Below are 10,215 nucleotides of genomic sequence, written 5' to 3'. Positions count from 1 at the left end.
GGGTAGCAGCTCATGTGAAGAAAAAGAAAGAAAAGTGAGGAGGGTGTGAGAACGGGAATATTAAGCAAATCAGATTTAAAAAAAAGATCTTTTTTTTTTAAGGGTGTGTGTATGCCTCAGGGGTCGGCTTTGTCCCGGGACCCCCTCACCCAAATGCCATCACACAGCTCGGCAAAGTATTCCAGAGCAGCCAGTCGTGACTGGCAAGATGGCTGCCATCTCAAAGAAAAGAAAAACATTGTAGTTGCAGCAATATGGGCCAAGGAGAGAAGAAAGAAAGAAAGAAAGAAAGAAAGAAAGAAAGAAAGAAAGACGGAAAGAAAGAAAGAAAGAAAGAAGCGAGAGAGAGAGAGAGAAAAAAGAGAAGGGAGTTTATATATTTAGTTGGACACTCCCAACATCATTAAAGAGAGTGCAGGCTAGGTTACGCCCAATCAAACTTTAACTGCTTTACCCACACACTCCTCCTTTGCCATGCACTTTACATCGGCACTGTAAATATTTCCATTTCAAGCTAATGCAGGCTGATTCCCTGAAAGGAAAAGGAGAAGACAGATTCCCAGCCCCTGCCTTTTGCTTTCAGCACAGAACTCCCAGGCATCTAAATCACCATTCAAGTGAGAAGAACTAGGCCTCCGAGTTCACTTACATTAACTAAGGCTACGAAATCGGACAAAAGAAAGCCCCTTTTTAGAAGTAATACTAACAGACTGCCAACCAAGGCTTCTAATAAACATCTCATTACTACAAACTGAATCAAAAATACAGAATCTCTTTTGGGAAATATGCACTAACTGCCATTAGAAACGGTTACTAGGGGTGGGGAAAATATCGATGCAGCATAATATTGCAATGTTTTCCATGGCAATATTGTATCATACACAAGGCCAAGTATTGATCTTGTATTATATATGTGTTGGTCAGTTTGTCTGCTTGACAATTCCATTTTGCAGCAGTGAGATAAACAAACAGAGAAATGTATCTTTTTAGATAAAACAGAATTGTAAATTGGGGGGAAAAAAATATGAATTTGGAAAGAGATATCGCAGAACATTGCAATAAGTTTAAAATCGCAATAATATTGCATTGTGACTCAAGTATTGTGTTGATATTGTATCAGGGAGTTCACACTGCTACATCACAACATCCTTTTTGAGGCACTGAGGCTTACATTTTGCACAGTGCAGCTCAGGGTTTGTACATTACGAGTTCATTCTAGCTGCATAGCATGAATGTGTCTGTTGGTCTAACTGACAGGCTGCTTCACACACAAATATGGTCAATACATGCCCCGTCAGGGACATGCTGTACACAAGATCCATCAGTGGCAGGATTCAAGGTTGGCAGGCTTTGAGGGGGCTCTGCAACCGGGGGGGGGGGGGGGGGGGGGGGGGGGGGGGGGGGGGGGGGGGGGGGGGGGGGGGGGGGGGGCTGACAACCAGAGAAAAATCATACATTTTCAACGTCAACTCAATTGTTAGTATTATCTCAAACAATTTCACTGTGTGGTCTACAGAGTGGAGAGTAAATCAAATTGATGGTATGAATGAATGAATAACTAAGAATGAACTGGCCAGTTCACTGAGGAACACACACTAGTATGGAACATACAGCAAATGAGGCCATTGCCCGAAGTGCATCTCCTTCTCACTGATAAGATCTCTTCTTCATGTAGAAGCCAATTTTACAACGTGTTCTCCTGCCACATGGGAGTGTGAGTTGTGCAAGAGGACAGCGATAGCTTCAGGGTTTCTTCCTCCTCTACAGCCTTTTCCTATTACAGCCAGATAAATTCTCCGGCTCAGCTTATTCAGTTCATCTGTTCAAAAGCACCGGGAGAAGACAACAGAGGAGATACATGACTCTATTGCTGGCTGCCAAGGGGGAATCAGGGGAAGAGCAGCAATCTCCAATAACCAAGTTATGTCATGGCTGCCTTAATCCTGTCATGCTCCCTGAGACCACATCCCTCAGACAGTCTGAGGAGGGGAGCCGTTTGTTACACTGGATAATTAGACTGGACAGTGATCTGCCTGTGACCAGAAAGTTTGAATAAGGAATTTAAAAGGATTCAAAAAATGACCCCTTTCATTGACATTACCCAACTGGACCACGGAGTAACAACAATGTCTCAGGGGCAGTGTCAATACTTTCCTCTATAGCATTTCAAGTGAACTGTGGACTTTTAAAATATCCATTTTAATTATTAATAAGTAATAAACACTATTAAAAATACCACACTTTAGGTCTAACACTTTGACTGGAATGTGTGCCATTTGTGTTAGAGCTATTGGCCGATAAATCAACCAAGTCAGAAGGAGCTTATTGCAGATATTTATTGTACACACACACACACACACACACACACACACACACACACACACACACACACACACACACACACACACACACACACACACACACACACACACACACACACACACACACACACACACACACACACACACACACACACACACACACACACACACACACACACACACACACACACAGAGTTTGGTGTGATCTCAGCAGGTCACGTTATATATACGTATATCTGTATATATAACGACCAAGAAACTCACAAATATGCCAAAAAAGGTTAATTTAGTGTAAAAAAACCAGTGTCACCGTTCCATAGTTTGTCCAGCGGAGAGCATCTAAGGTCACACTTCTTTAAAAGAAATAAATAAATGTAAAGACATCTAATGGATCTGTATCAAGAATGATTTTTTATTTTATGTGTTTATGTATTGTTAAAAGATATTTTAAAATCCCTAATATCCTTATCGGCCACAAAAATGCAAAATTGGCTGGGTTATACTCTGTGACTGTTAATCTGTTAACTACATCTAACTACATAATTAATGACAAAATTAAAGATTAATAGAGAAATCAAAAATTATATAAGCCTATATAAGTATATTTGTTCATATTATACTTAGTTGCAGCCCTAAGTGCTATATACAAACATAATACAGAGCAGTTGAAACAGTACATTACTAGTCCAACCCATACAGGATTTATAAGGTGGATATGATATTGACATAATGAAATTTCAGACAGCTTTACACAACCCAATAAACAGTTTTGATAAGGTTTCATTCATTTTTTATTTTTTAACAGGACACTTCACTGATTAAAAATTAACTTGCTACTACTCTCTGGTGGACAACCAATGGAATGCAGACCATTTTTTAAATCGTATCTTTGGCATTTCTGTACTTAATTTTCTTCATTTATTGTCTGTCTTATACAAAAGTACCAATGCATCTGCAATCAGCTGCTGTATCAGCCTGTCCAATTCCAATATCCAATCCAATATCCAAAAAATAAGCACACAAGCCAAACTATGGTATTGATTGGTATTGCACACTATAATGGAGGCATTCTTTACTATAGAATTTACTGACTGCATACAGAGAAGGTCTGAAGGTCAGCTTTTGTTAGAACCTTTAGTCAAATCCTACCTTCAATTATCACTGAGTGTTTCCTTGGCAGGCTTCGACAAACAATAAACTAAAATGACGTTGAAGTTTGTGAACGTCTGGCAATGCTGAAGTAGATCAAGGCAAGAAACCTTCCTTATGGTGCTCACACTTATTTGCCAAAGACAAGGTTACACTGACTGGAAAACAAGAATGAATGACTCATGCTGCTAAGGTGTACTTTACCTTCAGGCTAGAAAAGTGTTTTAAACTTTAACAAGCGTCTGTAAGAGGCCTTGTATACTGGCCCCTCTCCATCTGAGTGTTGACGGGACTATTTCCAGACAGAACAAACATCAGGTCAGTTTTCCGCCATACCTAAATACACCTCAAAGACATTCTCTTAACTACAAGCTCCTAGCTGTGGGCTAGCATGACAGTTTTCACCCAGAGCGCAGTGGGTGCAGAGCTGCGGTGACATAAACACAGCATCTGGCACAATTTTATGGCTGCACGTTGACTGAAATAAATAATAAAGTTGCACTTGCACAGTACAAATGAGCAAATAAGCTCATTAAAAAAAGGGATCCAACAATAATGTCTAGTGAGGAGTTCATAAAAATTATACAGCGATGCAAAATGGTGCAACAATAATACATAATTCAGGTTGTGTTGTGTGTTGTGTAGTCCCAAGCACAGATGCACAAAATATACAAAAAGAGTCCGAGAAGCCAGAAAATCTCAGCACACCACCATCTAATAACTGTATCAGTGTTGCTTGACACCAACCTGTCAAAACTGTGTGGCATATTTTGTATTCCATTCAATTTCCTCACACAGAATCACAACATCCACAAATCTGCGCACTTCAATACTGAAGAGGTTATTGAGGCGATCAAAGAAGTGGACAACTCCGACCACCAAAAAAAAACTTCCCCGGAGCCGAGAAGATATCGACCCGAGAGTCGCCATTATCTCGGCTTGCTAGGGCTGTTCTGATAAGGTCGTGTAAAGGAACACTGGGCAGCAACACGATCTCCACACAGCGGAGAGAAAGCATTAGCAGTGCTATGTGAGCCCATGATGGTCTGACATCATGAATGCAACGTGTAAGACATCTCTCGTGGACTAGTCTGCGCTGTGGTACAGCAGAGTAGGAGAGTTGTAAAAGAGATGCATGTGCACAACAGCAGAAACAGAACAGAATACAGACAATGGGAGGTAACACTATTGACAGCCTAGTTTTGCATTGCCAGAACTTCCTCCACAGCGCTGTGAAGGAGGGTCTGGCTAGTTCAGGATGGAAGAAACAGGAGAAAAACATGCTCAGGTTTATTGGCATTTTTTTTAAACCAATCACGAGTGTCTTGGGTGGCGCTATGCGCCTGGCAGTGCCTCTGCAAAATAGCCTCCGGTAGGAACTTGTTTGGGTGGAACATGTGTACGTTTAGTCGTGCAACAGAAAACTCGGATTGGACAGATCATCTAGCTGGCTGTCTGGATTTAACCTGCAGAGATCTGAGGAGCAGTTAACCATAGTCCTCGTCACTCCCCGATGTGAGGTGAGTGCAGATTTGAGTCAAGCATGCTCAGATTTAAACGGTTCATGTCATAACGTGTCATACTGAAATTTGTGAAATCTCTCCATAAAAACAGAAGATGGGAATCCTTTCCAAAACTTGTTAGCTATCTATGATTGTTTGATTGCTAACATTAGCTGAAAACGCCATTCAAGTGACAGCCTTTGTTGTGTTTGATTGCTAGCTTGTAGCCAGCAGTAAACAAACTTTGTTAAGTAGGTCCATTTTTATGTATTGACATCACATAAGTCTCCTGTTAGTATTTTGTGTGCTGCTTGTTGCGAAGTGGCGCATGTGTGACTCAAATCTGCACTTGTCTCACATCGTGAGTGACAGTCCTCATGAATCGGAGTTTAGATTGTCCAAACAAAGCGGAAGGTGTGGGACATCCGGTCATCAATATAGATCTCTGAGTGAATAGGTTATTGCCAATCCTTAATTGAGAAACTTGGAGGGTATCATTAGTCCCACTAGCAATAAGAGGATTGTAAGAAAATGGTGTAGGAGCATGGAGAGGAAACCATACAGTATGATTATGTCTTTCTGCTCATTCAGTGTCATATATTCTTTAAACACATCACAACAATATTAATATAACCTTAAAAAAGTGCTGATGCAAGTGATGCTTCTTGTGTATCTCAAGCTATCAGTCCAGCAAACTAATAGGGTTTTTAGAGAGAACTTATTTAGTCTTGGAATAATCTGATACTTGTTCGTCGGTGTGTTGTATTTGTTGTCTTTGTCTGTAGGATGGGTTGTCTCTACAGAGACTCTGGTTGCTTTCCAAAGCCTCTGCAAGAGAAGGAGACGGGAGCTGCAGGGAAACCAATCTGCAGCTTGTAAGCTCTTTCTGAATCTCAATTTCCAAATCTTTGTCTTGTCTCCCAGCTCCTCAGCCAATTTATCCCCATCGTCTTGTCTCCTCTAATCTCTTCCCTCTGTGGCTCGACTCAGCTCTATATCTACGTCCTAGACAAAGCATTAAAGCACTGAACGGAGGGGTATATTTAGTTATGTATATCCACCGTTATAAACACATGACAGGATAGAGAAAATAAAAGATAGACCAATGTAAGGCCGAGCAGAATATTCAATACGTTTTACAACATAAGCAAATATTGATTCCATGAGAAATTAACTGTACATACTTTGTGTGTGTGTGTGTGTGTGTGTGTGTGTGTATATATATATATATATATAAAAAGGCCTTCACTATTTACATGTAGGGACACTTTCTCCATGAGTCGTAGTGTTTGCTGGAGGTTTGTGTTCAAAACAAGGTAGAGCTGAAATTGTCCAGTGTCTCCCGAAAGACAACAGATGAGCTTTGAGTTTACAGAAGTTACAGTCAACAGAGCTGTTTACGGTTGGTACTGAGGTTATCATTCAACATTCGGTTCTGTAGTTGTGGACAAATGTGTCTGTAGTTGTGGCTGCAGTGCATCCACAGGCTGTCTTAAGCCCAACAAACGGGGCTTGTGCACAAGAGATATTAGGTTTATAAAACCTGCATATATTTGGAGTCATGCTTTGAATCTACTGTTGAAATAAGAGACTTCACATTTGTACTTGGGTATCAATGTGTCAATGAATTGGTGTATTATTGTACCAGGCCATCATAATGCATGCAATCCACACAATTTTAATAGTTTGCTTCTTATGGCTTCTCGTGACATTTTTAGAAACAAAACTCACCTAACTCAGCTTGATTATATTTTTCCTAAATACATTAAATAAAGACTTGATCAACAAGTTTTCTATATGCTGGTAAAACATCTTGAATATAATTATTGAAAAAACTGAAACATTAAAACACCTTCAAAAACCGTTTCCATTAGCCAATATTGACCTCAACAGTATTGTTTTGTGCAGCATAAGTAAAGCCTACAGCATCAAAAGGTACACACAATTAGAAGTACTTTATATCCCACATAGAGAAAGAACAAACACTTACCTCGTCCCATTCTGAGGTGAAAGAGGGAGATTTCTCAAGCCTCTTCTTGCCAGTGCTACAGTTAGAAACAGACTCGCTTCGGTTTCCCAACCCCCCATCCTCCTCACTAGGGGGCGACACGAGCAAGTCGGAGTCAGACTTGGAGAGGCTGCGTGCCAGTTTCAGGTCCCCAGGAGGGCGCATCCTAACGGCACACACTGCCCCAGCCCCCAAGTCCCTGGGCTCCTTGTTCACAGTTGCATAAATTGCTTTTGGATCACAGTCTGTCAGGATTGCGGCCATACTGGGGCGGCTAGGTGGCGGTGCTGCTGCTGATGCTGCTACTACTTCCTCTTTTACTTTGGCAGTTTTTCTTGATTCCAGCTGACCCTGGCTGACTGGCGCAACACCTGGAAGCCTGAGGGGTTCCTCGCGGCTGTCGAAGACGGGGGAAGATCCGTGCAGCAGGCCAGTGAACTGCTCCGGGACACCTGCTCCCTGATCCTGGCTGAGCTGCGAGTTATCTAGAGAAAGAGAAAAAGAGTCAGTGAAGAAAGAGTAGTTTATGAGGGCTGGAAAGAGGGCTTCTAACTGAGGGGCAGATCCTTAGAGCTAATAAGAAACCACCCACACAAGCCCCGAAACAGATCTGTAATTGTTTCCTACCAGGAGTGACGGAGAGAGAAAAGAGGGAGAGAGGAGAGATGGAGTAAGGAGAAGGCGTATGTTGGCTGGAGAAATAACAAAATTCCACACCCAGCTTGCAGTCATCTGACGACGATTCGCTGGTGCCTGACTGCTTGTATTAATTCACAGGGAATTGAAGCTAGTCATCTCTGTGACTGGCCTCACCTCACAGGCCCTCTTGTCCGTTAGGTCCACTTTCCCCAAAATGACACAACACTAAAACTCCCCCCAAGCTACTGACTAAACTTGCTTGCAAACACTCACATAACTACAGCAGGACACAACAGACTTACCAGACTATGCAAATAGAAAATGAACAAGAAGACTCTGAGAAAACAGCACGAGGAGAGAAACTCGCGTCAACTGATTTCTCCAACGAAAACAGCTCCTTAATGAGACTGAACGGCAAGAGCAATTAAAAACAATTAGATTTTCCTCCTCCCTCTCTCTGAGGAATTACTGCCACCTAAGCCTCTCTTCCAAAATCAAACAGGGGCTGTTGTCATCTACAGTGGCTTTAGAAAATAACTAGTCCGTGTGGTTCTGTAGTCGTCTTCCATTTACACCGTAGTGATGCGGGTTGTTGTCTGCTGTGTGACCAGCAGCCCTCTGTGTTTTCTAATTCTAGCCCCCACTGGGAGCTCAGGAATGGAAATTTGAATCGCTGTATCCTCCTGCAGCCAGACTCCTGATAATTAGCCCTGTGACACATGGTAAAGGAGTGTGTGCGAGTGTAGGGGGAGTGTGTGGATATGTGTGTGGACCATCTCTGCCAGGGTGACAGGGTCAGGGTGTTTGGTGACAGCAGATCTGGGGCAGTGCCACCACAGGAAAAGTAAGAACCTGTTGCAATACTTGGTTGTCCTTCACAGCAGAGTTTCAGCAAACGTTAACCATTTGTGGCTCGTCTCTGCTATCTCTCAACCTGGTGTTCAAAGACTGAAAACATCAATAGAGCTGGCTGCAAAGGAGTCATATCTGCAGTACACGAGGGGAGGAAGCGTACCCACTCAACTGTTTGACACGCAAACTCACTCGGACTTCACCAAACTGCCCCGTTGTTGTTTCAGGGACCATTTGCAGCGGGTGGAAATGTTCCAAACAGCGCCTAGAACTCCCATTTCACAAGTTTCTAAACACTCAGTGTGCGTGGGTGTTGTGTGTTCTACGGGGCGAGTGAGCGTACTGCGCGCATATGTCAGGAACACAGCCACACACCCACCCTCTCCTTGGCAGCTCAGAAGTGGGAACGCCCTATGATCACATCAGTGTGGTTCCAACAATCTCACATGGTGTTAACCCTTGCAGAGACCCCTGCACCCCCTGGCTCACACAGTTCTTAATGTGCACAGCCACATTTTAATGCTATTGCAGATCTTATATATGGGTGAGGTCACCACAGAGGGGAATGTGTTGCATTTTGTTTGGCAATAAAGGCTCCATGTCTTACTAATGATGTCAAGTTTGTTTTGCAGACACCGCAGTGTTGGTGCTGGCAGCCAATCGTCTATCCACGTTGCCCAAAGTCAATGCGTGCTCTGCCTGTAAAAACTCTGCTTTGTTTTTTGGTTGTAGATTCAAAGATTTTTTTACCTCTGAGTCATGTACTGCAGAAAGTCAATAAGGAACTAAAGGCCAGCGTATAGATATTTGGACATTTACAGTAAAGCAAGTAAACAAATGCTTCTATTTGCCGTTCCGATCCAGATCCGATCCAATAATAGTCCCTGTTATCATGTTCAACAGCACAGACATACACATTATAGTATATAGCATCATGTAAAATGAAAACGGCACCGCATGGGTGAAACTAATAATTACATCCACTCGCAAATAGGGCTGCAACTAAAACGTATTTTGCAATGTTGATTATTTTCTCTATAAAATGTCAGAATATTGTGAAAAATGTTAAGCTATGTTTTTTTCAAAGCCAATGTCTTGTTTTGCTCACAACTCAAACCTCTTCAGCCTACTGTCCTAGAGCTGGGAAAAATAGTAGAAGTATTAACATTTAAGAAGCTGGAACCAGAGAATTTCTAATTTCTTGAATAAAAAAACGACTCAAACCCATTCATCAAAAACAGTTAACAACTAAATCGGTTAATCTTTGCAGCTTTGCTCCCAAACACGTTAACAACTATGGAACTTAAACTGCTACATCTTGTTAAAAATGAAGGTTGCTGTGGGAGATTTTGTTGCCAAACAGGTGCTTTCCATCCCCAGCTCTTCTTGGCATGAAAGGGAACTACTGTAAAACTATAAAAGCTGCACATCCAGTGTGAAGAAAAGAATGCATGACTGTGAAACTAAATGAGCAGGAGGTTAGGCTAGATTTGATTCTTCACCATCACACTTCCTAACTGTGTACTATGGAAACCCTGTGTGTGTTATAACTGTGGAGAATCCTAGTGCGTTACCACTTGTGTGAGAAATCCCTCGGGAAGCCTATAAAACAAAACACAGAGGTGGAAACCTGTTAGGAAACACTGTTCCTGCTGAGAGCAGCACTGTGTTTGTGACGGATGATAAACACTCCGGTATCGCTGACCGCACACATCTCCTCCATCTGCCACAGAGTGCTGATGTC

The 10,215-nt window shown here is 42.2% G+C and overlaps 1 protein-coding gene across 11 annotated transcripts in view; it reads right to left on the bottom strand.

The window, feature by feature from the left end:
• Positions 1-10,215, bottom strand: part of LOC117947987 (ankyrin repeat and SAM domain-containing protein 1A-like) — a 72,688-nt gene that overhangs the window by 28,879 nt on the left and 33,594 nt on the right. For all 11 annotated transcript variants that reach the window (XM_034877400.1, XM_034877389.1, XM_034877391.1 and 8 more), the window contains one exon: positions 6,963-7,465. In XM_034877400.1, the coding sequence (XP_034733291.1) occupies positions 6,963-7,465 (503 nt within the window). The remainder of the gene's footprint in view (positions 1-6,962; positions 7,466-10,215) is intronic.

This window comes from Etheostoma cragini, chromosome 7 (assembly GCF_013103735.1).
Source record: "Etheostoma cragini isolate CJK2018 chromosome 7, CSU_Ecrag_1.0, whole genome shotgun sequence".
Taxonomy (NCBI): Eukaryota; Metazoa; Chordata; class Actinopteri; order Perciformes; family Percidae; genus Etheostoma; species Etheostoma cragini.
This window is presented reverse-complemented; position numbering and strand designations above follow the sequence as displayed.